The following is a 16,984-nucleotide window of genomic DNA, read 5'->3' as shown; positions in this document are numbered from 1 at the left end:
TGATATCCTTCTCCAGGAACTGATCCCTTCTGATAACATGTCCAAAATATGTGACAAAGTCTTGCCATCCTTGCTTCTGAGGAGCATCCTGGCTGTGCTGCTTCCAAGACAGATTTGTTTGCTCTTTTGGCAGTCCGAGGTATATTCAGTATTCTTCACCAGCACCGTAATTCAAAGACATCAATTCTTCGGTCTTCCTTATTCATTGTTCAGCTTTTGCATGCGTGTGAGGCAATTGAAAACATCATGGCTTGGGTCAAGTGCGCCTTAGTCCTCAAAGTGACATCTTTGCTTTTGAACACTTCAAAGAGGTCTTTTGCAGCAGATTTGCCCAGTGCAGTGCATCCTTTGATTTCTTGACTGTGGCTTCCAAGGGTGTTGATTGTGGATCCAAGTAAAAGGAAATCCTTGACAACTTCAGCCTTTTTTCCATTTATCATGATGTTGCTTATCGGTCCATTTGTGAGGGCTTTTGTTTTCTTTTTTTTTTGTTTCTAGGGTCGCTATGGGTCGGAATCGACTCGATGGCAGTGGTTTGGAGTGGATTGTTTTCTTTATGTTGAGGTGTAATCTGTACTGAAGGGTATAGGCTTTGATTTTCATCAGTAAGTGCTTCAAGTCCTCTTCATCTTCAGGGAGCAAGGTTGGGTCATCTGCATATGGCAGGTTGTTAATGAGGCTTCCTCCAATCCTGATGCGCCATTCTTCTTTATATAGTCCAGCTTCTCGGATTATTTGCTTAGCATACACATCAGGTAAGTATGGTGAGCGGATACAACCCTGATGCACACCTTTCCTGACTTTAAACAACGCAGTATCCCCTTGTTCTGTTCGAACTACCGCCTCTTGATTTATGTACAGGTTTCTCATGAGCAAAATTAAGTGTTCTGAAATTCCCATTCGTTACATCCATAATTTGTTAAGATCCACACAGTTGAATGCCTTTGCATAGTCAATAAAACACAGGTAAACACCTTTCTGGTATTCTCTGCTTTCAGCCAAGATCCACCTGACATCAGCAATGATATCCCTGGTTCCGCATCCTCTTCTGAATCTGGCTTGAATTTCTGGCAGTTCCCTGTCAGTGTACTTCTGCAACCGCTTTTGAATGATCTTCAGCAAAATTTTACTTGTGTGTGATATTAATGATGTTCGATAATTTCTGCATTCTTTTGGATCACCTTTCTTTGGAATAGGCATAAATATGGATCTCTTCCAGTCAGTTAGCCAGGTAGCTCTCTTCCAAATTTCTTGGCATGAACGAGTGAGCACTTCCAACATTGCATCCATTTGTTGAAACATCTGGATTGTTATTCTGTCAATTCCTGAAGGCTTGTTTTTCACCAGTGCTGTTTCAGTGATAAAATAGCATCCATATGCCTAAAGGACAACCAGGTAATACAACTATTATTCAAATTTGCGCAGCGACCATTAAGGCCAAAGATGAAGAAATTGAAGATTTTTACCAACTTCTGTGGTCTGAAATTGATCAAACATCTAATCAAGATGCATTGAGAATTACTGTGATTGGAACGTGGAAGTTGGAAACAAGGGGAGTGATCAGTAGTTGGGAAGTACGACCTTGGTGATAGAAACGTTGCCAGAGATTGAATGATAGAATTTTGCAAGACAAATGATGGCTTCACTGCAAATACCTTTTTCAACAACGTGAATGGCGACTATACACGTGGACGTTGCTGGATGAAGCACACAGGAATCAAATCAGCTACATCTGTGGAAAGAGACAGATGGAAAAGCTCAGTGTCTTCAGTCAGAAAAAAACCAGGGGCTGACTTCAGAACAGACTATCAGTTGCTCGTATGTAAGTTCAAGTTGAAGCAGATGAAAATTAGAACAAGTCCATGAGAGCCAAAGTATGATCTTGAGTATATCCAACCTGAGTTTAGAGACCATCTCAAGAATAGATTTGGCGCATTGAACACTAATGACCAAAGACCAGACGAGTTGTGGAAAGACGCCAAGGACGTCATATATGAAGAGAGCAAAAAAGGTCATTAAAAAGACAGGAAAGAGAGAAAAGTCTAAGTAAAATAGCTGGACAGAAAATTTCAGAGGGCAGCTCAAGAAGACAAAGTGTTGTAATGAAATGTGCAAAGACCTGGAGTTAGAAAACCAAAAGGGAAGAACATGCCTGGCATTTCTCAAGCTGAAAGAACTGAAGAAAAAATTCAAACCCCTAGTAATATTGGGTAAAATATTCAGTGATGCAGGAAGCATCAAAAGAAGATGGAAGGAATACACAGAGTCACTGTACCAAAAAGAATTGGTCGATGTTCAGCCATTTCAGGAGGTAGCATATGATCAGGAAAACACTTACCTAGCTTCTGAAAAATCCAGATTCCACTAGAATGTAAGCTCCAGGAGGGCAAGGGACTCTTTGTTCATTACCGCACCCTCAGCCCCAGGAACAAAGCTTGTTAGAAATTTGCTGAATGAATGAATGAATTCTTGGAAACTACCCTTAAAGAAACCCAAAACCAAACCAATTGCTGTCAGTTGATTCCAACTCAGAGCGACCCTATCGGACGGAGTAGTACTGCCCCATAGGGGTTCCAAGGAGCAGCTGTTAGATTTGAAATGCCATCCATTTGGTTAGCAGCCAGGCTCTTAACCACTGTGCCACTAGGACCCCTGGAAACCACCGTGGTTCTACTGAATTAGCATCCCTCGGTGGGCCTTGTAATCTGCATTTTTAATGAGTACTCCAGGGGATTCTTAGGTGCATTGGCCTTTGAGAACCACTGAATTAGGTATTATTCTATCATTTTTTTCTAGAAGTTCCTCAGTGGTACTAATGGTTATTGTTGTCACCTGCTAACCGAAAGGTTGGAGGTTGGAGTTCATCCAGAGGTCCCTCAGAAGAAAGGCCTGGTGACCTACATCTGAAAAATGAGCCGTTGAAAACCCCGTGGAGCGCAGTCCTCCTCCGAGACACAGACGGTCCCCAGGCCACCTGCTGGCACCTGGTTTTTATGGTGTTACTTTGGACACTACCTGGGCTTGTTCCCGTGTCACATCTATGGTTGGATCATCTGGTGATTTTCCTTTAAAAAGGGGAAAAGAAGAGAACTACTTAAAGCTCCTGTTTTTATCTGAAGTTGCTGGGAGGGTCTTGCACCGTCCTGTTGCTCTGCATCCTGTGAAGGCCCTGGGGAGGTGATAGGCCTTGAGGCATGTGGTGACATAACAGAGGGAATCCTTCAGGGAAAGCTGCTTACAGAGGTGTGGCTGGACCCACAGCCTCACAGGTGGCCAGTCGCCCTCCAGGTAGCACCGTGCTGTCTGGCTTGGGTGCAGGCCTCACTACAGCATTGCTCTGTGGCCCATCCTAGTTTAGAAGGTTACCCTGATAACTGACGTCGAGATCTGAATCCTGTGAGCTGCTTACCTAGGAAGCCAATCCATGATCAGAAACCGCTTTATTGGCTTACCACAAGGGCTCAGGGAGTAGGGAGTGATTTAAACCTGCATGCCCAGCCTTGCTTTCCTAGGGGTGGCCAGTTTCTTGACTGTGTGCTGTGGTGTCTGTGATGTGGGGTTCAGAGTGACTCATACATTGATATTTCAGCTCCTCACAGGCATCTTTGGCAGTGTGTGAGGGGGCAGCAGAGCTATGCCTAAAAGCACACTCCGATCTCTTCAGAAGAGACTTTTTCATGGGTAGTCACTGGCACCTTGGCTGCACGTTAGTGATTGGATCTAGAGAAGTGGAGTGGGGGTGACGTGCTTCTTTTGCTTTCATGCTCACCTCTGAGCCGATTGGGCACCAGCCTTTGATGAGGTTTTGTTTAGGTGTGTTCCAACAGGTGGCACCTTTCCTCAGTGAGAAGAAAGTATATTAGTTTTTTAAGCCTTTTATTTTAAAATAATTTTAGACTTGCAGGAAACTTTACAAAGAAATAGTGCAGAGAGTTTCTGTATACCCTTCTCTGAGCTTTACCTGATGTTGACATCTTATGTTGCCTTGCTGCAGTTACTGAAACCAGGAAGTTAACATCCACACAGTACTGAGCTGTAAACCAATGTTAGTTGAATTTTATGGTTTTCAAGAATGTCCCTTTTCCTGGTCCAGGACCTGCCCAGATTTCATGCTGGATTTAGGCCACATGTCTCCTTGGTCTCCACCTGGGGCGGGGCCTCAGTCTTGTGATCCTGACTGGCTGAGTACTGATTATTTTATAGACTTTCCCTCATTTTGGATTTGTCTGGTGAAAGATTATTTAGCAAGTGTTTTACAACTAGAGCCTCACTGTTTCTGCTGGTGGGTTTGTGTTGGGGGAAAAGCTGACCCCAGGAATGCATTTTTTGGATTTCAGTTTAATGGCTATGCTGGGAGCCTCTTCTCAAGTGGACCCTATGAAAAAGATGATGAGGAAGCAGATGCTATTTATGCAGCTCTGGATAAGAGGATGGATGAAAGAAGAAAAGAAAGAAGGTAAAATAAATCACTGCCCTTCACTTTTGTGTCTATTCCACTTTTTCCAAGCACTTTATTTGGACTTAACTTCAGACTTAGAGAAAAGTTGCAAGAATGGTATGTGTGTGTGCTCAGCTGTGAGCTCACCTGGGGCTTAGTGTGTAGCTGCCTGTGTGGATAAATGCCAGGCTGTGGCAGAGCAGCTGCAGGGCCCAGGGACTGGAGGAGAGGCCTTCAGAATTCTGAGCCTGGCTTTCCAGAAGTAGGCAGAATTTTGGGTAGGTTACTTTGACTATATGTCACCATCTTTGAAATGGACATAATGACGTTGAGTAATCTGTGGTAAGTAATCTGGCAGTTAACTGAAGATGGCAAGTGAACACTTAAGTCCTCAGGGCAGGTGGTTGTGTTTTTCGAGAAAGCACATCCCACACCTCAGTGCTGCAGCACGTCTGTGCAAGTGGGGTTTGGCTGGAGATAGGACTACTCCCAGCAGGAGCTATGCATCCTCTCCCTAACGCACACATGTGCTGTACTTCCCAGGGAGCAAAGGGAAAAGGAGGAAATTGAGAAATACCGTATGGAACGTCCCAAAATCCAGCAGCAGTTCTCAGATCTGAAGGTGAGCAGGTGGAAGACCGTTTCTGTGGAGATAACTCAACCAGCAGAGAACTGGACTCTTCTGGCCTAGACATGAGCAAACTTTATTAACTCTGCTGTTTATTTAATTCATAGAGTAACAGGTGGAAGAAAGGCTCTGCTTCAGTATACTCAATTATATACATATATATAGCTTTCCTGTCCCAGCAGAAAAGTGGGACAAGTGAAACTGTTTTCTCAGTCGCTTTATCTCTGTCCGTATTTATGTTCTCCCAAACGGTATCCTCTTGGCTTTGACAGATTAATTTACAATTCAGTGAAGTAGAGCCGACCCAGGAAATTGTTTCTTCTAAGTAGAAAATCACTTCTGTGACAAAATCCTTTTTTAAAGCATGATGATTTGGGGGCTGGTGGGGGGAGAGTCTAGTCCTACCTGCACTCGTGACATTCGGCCAGAGAGGTAATGTTCTTGGGGCAATGTCTTCAGCGGAAACTGGCAGAGGTCACGGAAGAAGAGTGGCTGAGCATCCCTGAGGTGGGAGATGCCCGGAACAAGCGCCAGCGGAACCCGCGCTATGAGAAGCTGACCCCTGTTCCCGATAGCTTCTTCGCCAAGCATTTGCAGACTGGAGAGAACCACACTTCAGTGGATCCCCGACAAACTGTGAGCCTCCGAAAGGAGGGAAGTGGGCTTCTCTCTTCTGGTGGCTGAGGATGCTGGGCGTGGTGGGGTTGGATCTGTGCATCTCAGATCAGTGGCCTTGCTGTGGCAAGTCTGCATGACAGGCTTACATTGTGGCCTCAGAGAGGGTGGGCTTGTCCTCAGGGAGTATGCTTAGCATTGTACTCTTGTCTGCCCAGCAATTTGGAGGTCTTAACACACCCTACCCTGGTGGATTGAACACCCCATACCCAGGTGGAATGACGCCAGGATTGATGACTCCTGGCACAGGTGAGCTGGATATGAGGAAGATCGGCCAAGCTAGGAACACGCTTATGGACATGAGGCTGAGCCAGGTGAGTCCCGTGGCATGTGCCCTTTTTCTGGAAGTGGTAGTAGCGTTTTTTATTACAAAGCTAGTATATGCACTTTTCGTTTAAAAAAAAAAAACAAAACAAACTCAAAGCAGAAACGGGAAGAGTAGAAAGTGAAAATCCTCCATAACCCCATTACCTAGGGAGAACCGTTATTGAAAACTAAACAGCTTTTCTCGTTTTTTTCCTTCAGAGTAAGATTCTGCGTGTAATTCTTTGATACAGGTTGCAGTTTGCTGTTTGAGGTAATAGTTTATTGTGAATTGTGAGAGAGGAAACAGCCTACCATTTTTGTTTACTAGGAAACCCCAAGAGAATCAGATAAATAAAAGTTGGAATAAGATAACTTAGTGATGTGGTAGGTTACAAAGTTAATAACTGTATAAATCAGTGTTTTTCCCATATACAAACAATAACGAGAGAGAATATGACGTAAAAGACAAGACCTTGAGCGTAAAGTAGCAAAACATCAAAGTACCTAGTATGTATATGAAGAAAATTTTATAACTCTAAGGGCACGTGTCTGTCAGTTCATCGTACTGTGGGGGCTTGCCTGTTGCTGTGATGCTGGAAGCTATGGCACCGGTATTCAAACACCAGCAGGGTCACCCATGGAGGACAGGTTTCAGCTGAGCTTCCAGACTAAGATAGACTAGGAAGAAGGACCTGGCAATCTACTTCTGAAAAGAATTTAGACAGTGAAAACCTTATGAATAGCAGCAGAACATTTTCTGATATAGTGCCAGAAGATGAGCCTCCCAGGTTGGAAGGCACTCAAAAGACGACTGAGGAAGAGCTGCCTCCTTAAAGTAGAGTCGACCTTAATGACGTGGATGGAGTCAAGATTTCAGAACCTTGATTTGCTGATGTGGCACGACTCAAAATGAGAAGAAACAGCTGCGAACATCCATTAATAATCAGAACCTGGAATGTACGAAGTATGAATCTAGGAAAATTGGAAATTGTCAAAAAAGAAATGGAACGCATAAACATCAATATTCTAGGCATTAGTGAGCTGAAATGGACTGGTATTGGCCATTTTGAATAGGACAATCGTATAGTCTACTATGCTGGGAATGACAGCTTGAAGAGGAACGGTGTTGCATTCATCATCAGAAATAACATTTCAAGTTAGTTGTTACTGTTGTCGTTATTATTATTGTTATCATTGTATAATATAGATCAATTAGAATCTCATGGTTAATTGTTTCAGTTGTGCCACCTTGGATAAATTACTTAGTCTCTCATCACTTTCCTCTCTTCAATCTAGAAACAGAAATGTTTTCCTCAAAGTTTGGGTTAACACAACGATTGTCACGTGGTATATGTCTCGTTATGCATTGACGACACTATTCAAAGATGGATTTCAGGTAGCCGACATGACTAAACTATAAGATAAAGTGGAAAAAAAAAATTTCAAGATCTATCCTGAAACACAATAATATCCCTATTCCTACAAGGAAGACCAGTTAATATGCCTATTATTCAAATTTACCCGCCAACCAGTAAGGCCAAAGATGAAGAAATTGAAGATTTTTGTCAGCTTCTTCAGTCTGAAATTGATCAGACATGCAATCAGGATGCGTTGGTAATTACTGGTGATTGAAATGCAAAAGTTGAAAACGAAGAAGGATCGGTAGTTGGAAAATATGGCCTTGGTGATAGAAGCAATGCCGGAGATTGAATGATAGAATTTTGCAAGACCAACAACTTCTTCACTGCAAATACCTTTTTTCACCAACATAAATGGTGACTATACACATGGACCTCACCAGATGGAACATGCAGGAATCAAATTGACTACATCTGTGGAAAGAGATGATAGAAAAGCTCAGTATCATCAGTCAGAACAAGGCCAGGGGCCGACTGTGGAACAGACCATCAATTGCTCACATGCAAGCTCAAGCTGAAACTGAAGAAAATCGGAGCAAGTCCATGAGAGCCAAAATACGACCTTTAGTATATTCCACCTGAATTTAGAGACCATCTCAAGAATAGATTTGATGCATTAAACACTAATGACCGAAGACTAGATGAGCTGTGGAAGGACATCATACTTGAAGAAAGCAAGAGATTATTGAAAAGACAGGAAGTAAAGAAAAGACCAAGATGGATGTCACAGGACTCTCAAACGTGCTCTCAGATGCCAAGCAGCTAAAGAAAAAGGAACAAATGATGAAGTAAAAGAACTGAAGAGAAGATTTCAAAGGGCAGCTCAAGAAGACAAAGTAAAGTATTATAGTGACACATGCAAAGAGCTGGAGATAGAAAACCAAAAGGGAAGAATACGCTCGGCTTTTCTCAAGCTGAAAGAACTGAAGGAAAAATTTAAGTCTCGAGTTGTAATAGTGAAGGATTCTATGGGGAAAACATTGAATGATGCAAGAGGCATCAAAACAAGATGGAAGGAATACACAGAGTCGTCATACCAAGAATTAGTAGATGTTCAACCATTTCAAGAGGTAACACATGATCAGGAATGGATGGTACTGAAGGGAGAAATTCAGTCTCCACTGAGGGCATTGGCGAAAAACAAGGCGCCAGGAATTGATGGAATACCAGTTGAGATGTTTTCAACAAACGGATGCAGCATTGTAAGTGCTCGCTCATCTATGCCAAGAAATACGGAAGACAGCTTCCTGGCCAACTGGCTGGAAAAGATCCATATTTATGCCTATTCTCAAGAAAGGTGATCCAAACAAATGCGGAAATTATCGAACACTGTGTTTTAATTTCACACGCAAGCAAAATTTTGCCGAAGATCATTCAAAAGTGGCTGCAGCAGTATATCGACAGGGAACTGCCAGAAATTCAGACCAGATTCAGAAGAGGATGTGGAACGAGGGATATCATTGCTGATGTCAGATAGATCCTGGCTGGAAGCAGATAATACCAGAAGGATGTTTACCTGTGTTTCATTGACTACGCAAACGCATTTGACTGTGTGGGTCATGATGAATTAGGGATACTATTGCAAAGAATGGAAATTCTAGAACACTTGATTGTGCTCATGAGGAATGTGTACATAGATCAAGAGGCAGTTGTTTGGACAGAACAAGGGAATACTGTGTGGTTTAAAGTCAGGAAAGGTGTTTCAGGGTTGTATCCTTTCATCATACCTATTCAGTCTGTATGCTGAGCAAATAATCTGAGAAGCTGGACCATATGAAGAAGAACGGGGCATCAGGATTGGAGGAAGACTCATTAACAACCTGCATTATGCAGATGACACAGTATTGCTTGCTGAAAGTGAAGAGGATTTGAAGCACTCACTAATGAAGATCAAAGACCACAGCCTTCAGTGTGGATTACACCTCAACATAAAGAAAACAAAAATCCTCACAACTGGGTCAGTAAGCCACATCATGATAATCACGGAGGAAAGGTTGAAGTTGTCAAGGATTTCATTTTACTTGGATCCACGTGAAGGCAGCAGTCAAGAAATCAAAAGACGCATCGCATTGGGTAAATCTGCCGCGAAGGACCTCTTTAAAGTGTTAAAAAGCAAAGATGTCACCTTGAAGACTAAGGTGCGCCTGACCCGAGCCATGGTATTTTCAGTCACATCATACGCGTGTGAAAGCTGAACAATGAATAAAGAAGACCAAAGAAGAATTGATGTGTTTGAATTGTGGTGTTGGTGAAGAATATTGAATATACCATGGACTGCCAGAAGAACGATCAAATCTGTCTTGGAAGAAGTGCAGCCAGAATGCTCCTTAGAGGCAAGGATGGCGAGACCGCGCCTTACATACTTTGGACATCTTGTCAGGAGGGATCAGTTCCTGGAGAAGGACATCATGCTTGGCAAAGTACAGGTCAGCAGAAAAGAGGAAGACCCTCAACGAGGTGGGTTGACACAGTGGCTGCAACAATGGACGTAAGCGTAACAATGATTGTAGGGTTGGCACAGGACTGGGCAGCGTTTCGTTCTGTTGTGCATAGGGCTGCTGTGAGTCGGAACTGACTCCATGGCACCTAACAACAAGAACAGCAACAACAACAAGGGCATAAAAAATTTTGAATAAATGGAAAGATAAAACATTTTTACTTAAAAGGAGACGATATTGTAAAGTTATGATTATTTCTTCCTAGATAAATCCATACATTCAGTGTGAACTCGATAAAAATACCAGCAGAGAATTTTCTTCTAAATTGGGTTCTGTAGTTTATCTGGAAAACTCACTATGCAGGATTGGCCTGGAAGAAATTTTTGAAGAGTCAGCAGGGGCACATTAACGATATTAGAATGTAAAACATTTTAAATAGCTAATAATTAAATTATGAAGTTCTTTGAAAGGGACATAGAGAAAGATAGGTAGAAAGAACAGAGAGGATCCAGAAGTAGGGCTATATGCAGGGTCTAGGGCATGGTGAAGGGGTGTTTACAATTACTACGGAAGAAGTGGATTATTCATTAAAGTTAAGACCGTTGGGTAGCCTTTGGAGAGATTTCAAATTGGGTTTCTGACTTGTGCTTCACCCCAGTATTTTCACCTGTGGACCAGGCCTGTTAGAAATGCATGTTCTCAGGCCCACCCCAACCTGAGCAGCAGCATGACTGTTGAGCTGGGGGCTCTGTGCTGGGCCTAGTGAGGTGTCAGAACCCCATAGGGGACTCTAAACAAAGAAGCCCATTACCGTCAAGTTGATTCTGACTCAGCGACCCTATGGTATAGAATAGAACTGCCCCATTGGGTTTCCGAGGAGCAGCTGGTCGATTTGAACTGCTGACCTTTTGGTTAGTAGCTGAGCTCTTAACCACTGTGCTACCAGGGCTCCCAGGGGACTCTTAATACGCACTAAAATTTGAGATCCACTAACGTGAGTTCCAGGCGGAATAAAGATTAAAAGCACTAGACCTTGGAATCAGTTATCGTAATTATATGCCCAAGCAGTAAAAAAAATTGTGGGCATATTGTTGTGAATTATATACTTAACGCTATAATGCAGGCACATGTATTAACACTTTGTAAAACAAACTCAAGGTAGAAATGACGAGATGAAATAAGTTTTTTCTTGTGTTTGTGTTTTTTTAAAAATACACTTTATTTTTTAAAGCAGTTTTAGCTTTACCAAAAAATTGAGCAGACAGTACAGCAAGTTCCGGTGGGCCCCCTTGCCCCCTACACACAATTTTTCCTATTAGTGACATCTCGCATTTGTGTGGTACGTTATGTTTGACGGACCTAGGTTTTTCTTTCAGACTTCTACGGTTTTGTTCCTTAGTGTAGGTCTTTGCTCACTGTCCTCACATGCTGTTCTCAGAGTTATGCTGTCTTCCTCCTTCCAAAGTTTCTGTCCCCACCGGGGGTCAGGGCTGTGGAGTGTCTCCTGGGCGCCACCGTGCACTTTCTTCTGGGCATTCCTGGTGGCGTCCAGCTGATTCAGCGTGACCTGTCCCACCAGGTATCTGACTCGGTGAGTGGGCAGACCGTGGTCGACCCCAAAGGCTACCTGACGGACTTGAATTCTATGATCCCCACACATGGCGGGGACATCAAGTGAGTGCTTGGGGGGCTCGGGGTGCCCAGAATGCTTTGAGTCTTTTGAAAAATACACAGCCAGAATATTCTGTGTATGTTGTAAGAAAACGTGTAGTGGAATATTTAGGTTTTTAATATAAGAGATCTCTGCCCATTTGCCATGACATGAATTGTTTCACACACGACATTCCGAATCTGTGCTGTGCTGTGCTGGGGGCAGCTGGCTGGTGGTGCCACACGCCCTCTTATGCAGTTGCATGCCTAGGAGGTGTCTGCTTGGCCACTAAGCAGCTGGGAACGCAGCTGACTCGGATATAGGCTAGTTTCTGTCACTTGGGGCTGTATTTGCACAGTGGGTGCTTCTCTCTGGGTCATGGACACTGCCTCCCTTGCGGGGACTTGAGCTGTGTGCCCCTTGATGTCAGTGATATCAAGAAGGCACGACTGCTGCTCAAGTCTGTGCGGGAGACCAACCCCCATCACCCGCCGGCCTGGATTGCTTCAGCCCGCCTGGAGGAAGTCACCGGGAAGCTGCAGGTGGCACGGAACCTCATCATGAAGGGGACAGAGATGTGCCCCAAGGTAAGGACACGGGCGGCTGCTGGCCTGGAGGAGACGTGGCCTTGGGGGCATAGGGAAAGAGCACCACAGAGAGACCCTTACCAGGATCCTGTGTGCCTTCAGGGGCTGGAGTTCGAAGACAGTTGGAAAGGCAGGGAGGATGTGAGAATGTTGGGAGAGCAGGTCCTGCTTATCTTTTTTTTTTTTAATAATTTTTATTGTGCTTTAAGTGAAAGTTTACAAATCAAGTCAGTCTCTCAAAAACTTATATACAGCTTACTACATACTCCCATTTCCTCTCCCCCTAATGAGTCAGCCTGCTCCCTTCTTCCACTGCTTATCTTTTACTAACCACTTAGGAAATAATCGAATGCTATTTTTGTCTAGGAAGAATGAAATTAGTCAGCTCTGCCACCTTACCTAACATAGCAAAGCTCAAGGCTAATGATGCTATTAGCAGAATATTGCCAAATACTGTAAAACCCTGAAAGTATGCTTTATGTGCTATATAGTATGGATACTGACATAATGTAAGCATATACTATATGTATGCCCAGTTGTTCAGATCAGGATATTCCTGATAGTAAAAAGGGCCCGGGACAGTAGGAATTAAGCTTTTTTCCCAGGCAGACACAGGCGGGGTTGCCCTGCCTAAGCCCCCGTCTGTCTGTGGAGTGACGTGTGCTGCAGGGCAGTCTGTGTTCTTCTTCCCACTTGGATGTGGAAACCCTGTGGCACCATCCCTGCGTTGGCATTTTAGGGAGAGTCTCTGGTGCAGGCACGTCTGAGGCCAGGATAACTGACGTTCGTCTGAATGTGAAACCCCAGATCCTGCCTTCCGGGGTTTGGGTGCACTTGTGGGGTGCTGACAGCTCCACCATGAGCCTGGAGCCCTGACTGCTCACTTCCTGTGCCCCAGAGTGAAGATGTCTGGCTAGAAGCAGCCAGGTTGCAGCCTGGAGACACGGCCAAGGCTGTGGTGGCCCAGGCAGTCCGTCACCTCCCACAGTCTGTTCGGATTTATATCAGAGCAGCAGAGCTGGAAACAGATATTCGTGCGAAGAAGCGGGTTCTTCGGAAAGGTGAGCCCCCAGGTGGCGCCTTAGTTTGCAGGCACACCTGGGGCCTTTGTCCCCACACAGGAGGTGCTGCTGCTTCCATTCCTGGCACCCTTGCTCTTGGAAAGCAGCTTTTCTGCTTTTAGGTTTACCAAAAAATTGAGCAGAGAGTACACAATTTCTGCTATTAGTGACATCTTGCATTTGTGTGGTGTCCTGCTGAGATAGTCTAGATTGTGGGATGTGGCTCAACCCTTCTGCCAGTCCAGCTCCTTCTGCCTGTGTATACTTCTTGGAGGGAGCAACACTTGGTGGTGGGATTCCTACTCCAAGTCAGATGCTCAGGCTAAGGGGTCATCCTGCCTATCCGTAGCATGTCACCTTGAATGAACCCTGCGGCTACTCTGTGGTCCACATTTTCTTTACCTGCAAGACAAGGACAGAGCCTGCTCCTCAGGCTGTGAGGCCGAGTAGTGAAGGTTGGAGCTATGCCAGTGCCTGGCACACAGCCATCCATCTGACGTGAGGGTGAGCCACCATGTGGCTCTTGTGCCCTGGTTTTCAGTCTCCACCAGTCGTGGGGCCACTCCAGAGCAGTGTGTGAGCTAAACGTCTTCATACAGGTTGACGAGGCTAACCTGACAAACGCCCGCGAGGCGACCTGTTCGGGGGTGCCCTCCCTTCTTGTTTGGCACTCTGAGCATGCTAGTGTTCACTTCTGGCCTGCAATTGCTGAGCATGTGGACGGTGGTTTATGTGCCAGGAAAGCTGATTCCACCCAGGAGTCGTCCAGGGTAGAACTTTTGTGGATGGTTGATGATTTTGTTCATTACTATGGAATTAATAAAAGAAGCAGTGTTTCTCTCTTCTCAGAGCCATAGGATGGGTGCTACTTCTCCCTTCTCAGAGCCGTAGGGTGGGTGCTACTTCTCCCTTCTCAGAGCCGTAGGGTGGGTGCTGCTTCTCCCTTCTCAGAGCCGTAGGGTGGGTGCTGCTTTTGAACTTCAGTCCAGAGCAGATGCTGGCAGAGGCCTGTGCAGACTACTTACTCTGCCTGAACTTGCAGCCCGTGAAAAATATGGTGTAGTTTGTGGGCTTAAGGGCCATTTTCCGCAAGAGGTTTCCATCTCTTGTGTTTTAAGATGTGTGTTTTAGTGAGACGCTAGACAGAGGTTTGTAACGGTAGGAGCAGGTATGGGAGGAGCTATTCGGTAGAAGACTTCTTAGTGAGTATAGTTTCTGATGGTTACTATCTGCCTTCAGTAGAGGACAGATGAAATCTCATCTGTGATCTGTGCTTGCCGGCTCTCCCTGGGCTTGTATGGGCACGTGCACATTTGTGTGTGTGTACGTTTGTATCTGCCTGTGTGGTGTGTCTATTTGCTTTTATCAGATCTGATTTCCTGGTTGTAGCCTGGCTGCCCGTGTCTGGTGAGGTCACGAGCAGAAAGTCTGCACCATGTTGGTTTGTAGACCTTCAGTTCTTTGCCAGGAAGCTTGTTCTCTGATGAAAAACACATTGACTCTGAGTTATTAGCGTTGTTTATTTGGAAAGGCTCTGCCGAGCTCCCCCTGCCACAGTGAAGGATGGTGATGGATGTCTTTGTGACCACTCCCCTGCTCACCACAGACCATGTGGGTGCATGTCCAGCTGGCATCAGCTTTGCGGAGGGGCGTGTGTGCGTGGCGCTGCAGACCCACGGGTGGTACCAAGGCCACTGGAGGTGGGCTGTGGGCGTGGTGTCTTGGATGCCTGGAGTGAGGGCTTCCAGACTCTCTCCCATCAAGCAGGGCACTGAGCTCAGGTGGAGAGGACCTGGAGGGGCCAGAGGGGTGGTCAGAGGAGCTCTGCCGCTGCTCCTGGTCTTGGCCTGGGCTGCCCCTGATCGCAGAGTGTTTTCAGAAGCAGCATTTTCCCCCGTGCTTTAGGCAGAGCCAGATGTAGCTGCATTTGGCTACTGGTGAATTCATGAAGGATCTGATGTTTGAAAATTAAAGCAGTAGCCACCTCCAACAGGGGCCCTGGTGGCCCAGTGGTTAAAGTGCTCAGCTGTGAACTGAAGAGCCGGTGGTTCAAAACGACCGGTGGCTCTGTGGGAGAAAGATGTGGCAGCCTGCTTCCGTAAAGATTCACAGCCTTGGAAACCCTGTGGGGTTGCTGTGCGTTGGAATCAACAGCAATGGGGTTGGCCATCTCCATCAGTGATTTGTGCTGCCGTGCCAGCTCTGGTGCACCTGGCAGGTAGGCAGAGCTGTCCCTACCACTGCTGCTGCCACCGTCCTGTGTTGGGAGATGGGCGATGCCTGTTGGTAGTGTGGGCTTGAGGGCAGGTTTGAGCCTGAGAATGGCCAGGTCCTTGGGCACCATGGGTGCTTGGCCGTCCCCAGCTCAACCATGGGGAGGGGCCTTCCAGGGACGTGGGGTGGCATTCTTGGCTCACATATGGCCTGGTGAGTGCCCCGTGAACTGAGCTGTCAGGTCGGGGCATCCCAGTCATTTAGCGTGGCCCCGGGGTGCTGGCCTTTGGCTCTTTCCGCTCAACACTGCTAGGATGGTGCTTGCTCACTGTGATCAGCGTGAGGCTTGGTGGTAACTCTAGTTCAGGTCAAGGTGCTTCTACACAGGGACCATGTGCTCTGGTCCCGATGTGTGGTCGTCTCGGCTGTCACGGGTGTGTCCCCACCTGCAAGGGCAGGAGCAGGACGACCCCGCGTGTGCAGAGTGGTGTTCCCACCAGGATGCTGGGGCCACGGGGGCAGCTGACCTCGGGCGTGGCCACATTTCTGCTTCATAGAATGCTCTTTTCCAGGGTTGGAGGGCATCCTCAGGGCTCCTTCCTGTCTTCAGACACGTGGACTGATCACACTGTGTCCTCTGCTGCTCTAAAGCTCCTAGACCTTGTGGGCAGCAGACAAAGCAGCCCTACTCTGTGGTCGTTCCAGCACATTGCAATCCCTGACCTCCCTAGGGTATAGTTTATACAGCTCCTGAGTGTGCAGTTGGATGTTTTGACAAACGTAACCACACCTCTATGGAGGCAGAAAACATGTCCCTCCCCCAGAAAGGTGCCTATGATCTCCGTGGCCAGCCCTGCTCCCGCCCCCACCTCCAGAAGTGCTTCTTTTGGCTCTTTCACTGAGATGTTTTCACCTGTTCTGGGTGGAGCCCTATTATGACTGGCTCCTGGCACTTGGCACCATGTTTCTGAGGCTCACCTTTGCTTCCACACGCACCTTGCACCCTTTGGACGTATTCCCACATCCCCTACCTTTGATTGTCTCCTTGCTTCAGGCACCACAGATGTCCTGTGTTCATCATTTGTTCCTGTCCAAGTGTAGGTCCCTGTTTCTCTTCCCAGGGGCATGTCCCCTTCACCCCGTGCAGTAGCTTCTCAACGGGCAGGCATGCTTTCCTCCGCTTCCGGTTTCCCCTCACTTGGTTTCTCATTTGATCTTTCCCAGCCCTGGAGCATGTTCCAAACTCAGTCCGTTTGTGGAAGGCTGCCGTGGAGCTGGAGGAGCCGGAAGATGCCAGGATCATGCTTAGCCGTGCCGTGGAGTGCTGTCCTACCAGTGTAGAGGTGAGTTGGGGCACCGCCAGGTATGATGACCTCGTGGGGGCAGGCCATAATGCGAAGGGGGCTATGACTCGTGGGGGCTGTGCCTCAGCACGAAATGGTAGGGGCGGTGACATGTGGGTCTGTGACCTTCAGGGGCATGATGCTGTCAAGTCACGGGCATAGATAGTGATCACCTGGCATAGGCCTGGCTTCCGTGAAAGTGCGGGACAAAGTCTCCCTTGGCCC

The 16,984-nt window shown here is 46.4% G+C and overlaps 1 protein-coding gene across 2 annotated transcripts in view; it reads left to right on the top strand.

The window, feature by feature from the left end:
• PRPF6 (pre-mRNA processing factor 6) overlaps window positions 1-16,984 on the top strand; it is a 38,511-nt gene that overhangs the window by 2,903 nt on the left and 18,624 nt on the right. For both annotated transcript variants that reach the window (XM_049869174.1, XM_049869173.1), the window contains exons 3-10: window positions 4,338-4,456; window positions 4,982-5,060; window positions 5,526-5,702; window positions 5,900-6,055; window positions 11,483-11,577; window positions 11,985-12,141; window positions 13,040-13,202; window positions 16,641-16,759. In XM_049869174.1, the coding sequence (XP_049725131.1) occupies window positions 4,338-4,456; window positions 4,982-5,060; window positions 5,526-5,702; window positions 5,900-6,055; window positions 11,483-11,577; window positions 11,985-12,141; window positions 13,040-13,202; window positions 16,641-16,759 (1,065 nt within the window). The remainder of the gene's footprint in view (window positions 1-4,337; window positions 4,457-4,981; window positions 5,061-5,525; window positions 5,703-5,899; window positions 6,056-11,482; window positions 11,578-11,984; window positions 12,142-13,039; window positions 13,203-16,640; window positions 16,760-16,984) is intronic.

This window comes from Elephas maximus, chromosome 25 (genome assembly GCF_024166365.1).
Source record: "Elephas maximus indicus isolate mEleMax1 chromosome 25, mEleMax1 primary haplotype, whole genome shotgun sequence".
NCBI lineage: Eukaryota > Metazoa > Chordata > Mammalia > Proboscidea > Elephantidae > Elephas > Elephas maximus.
This window is presented reverse-complemented; position numbering and strand designations above follow the sequence as displayed.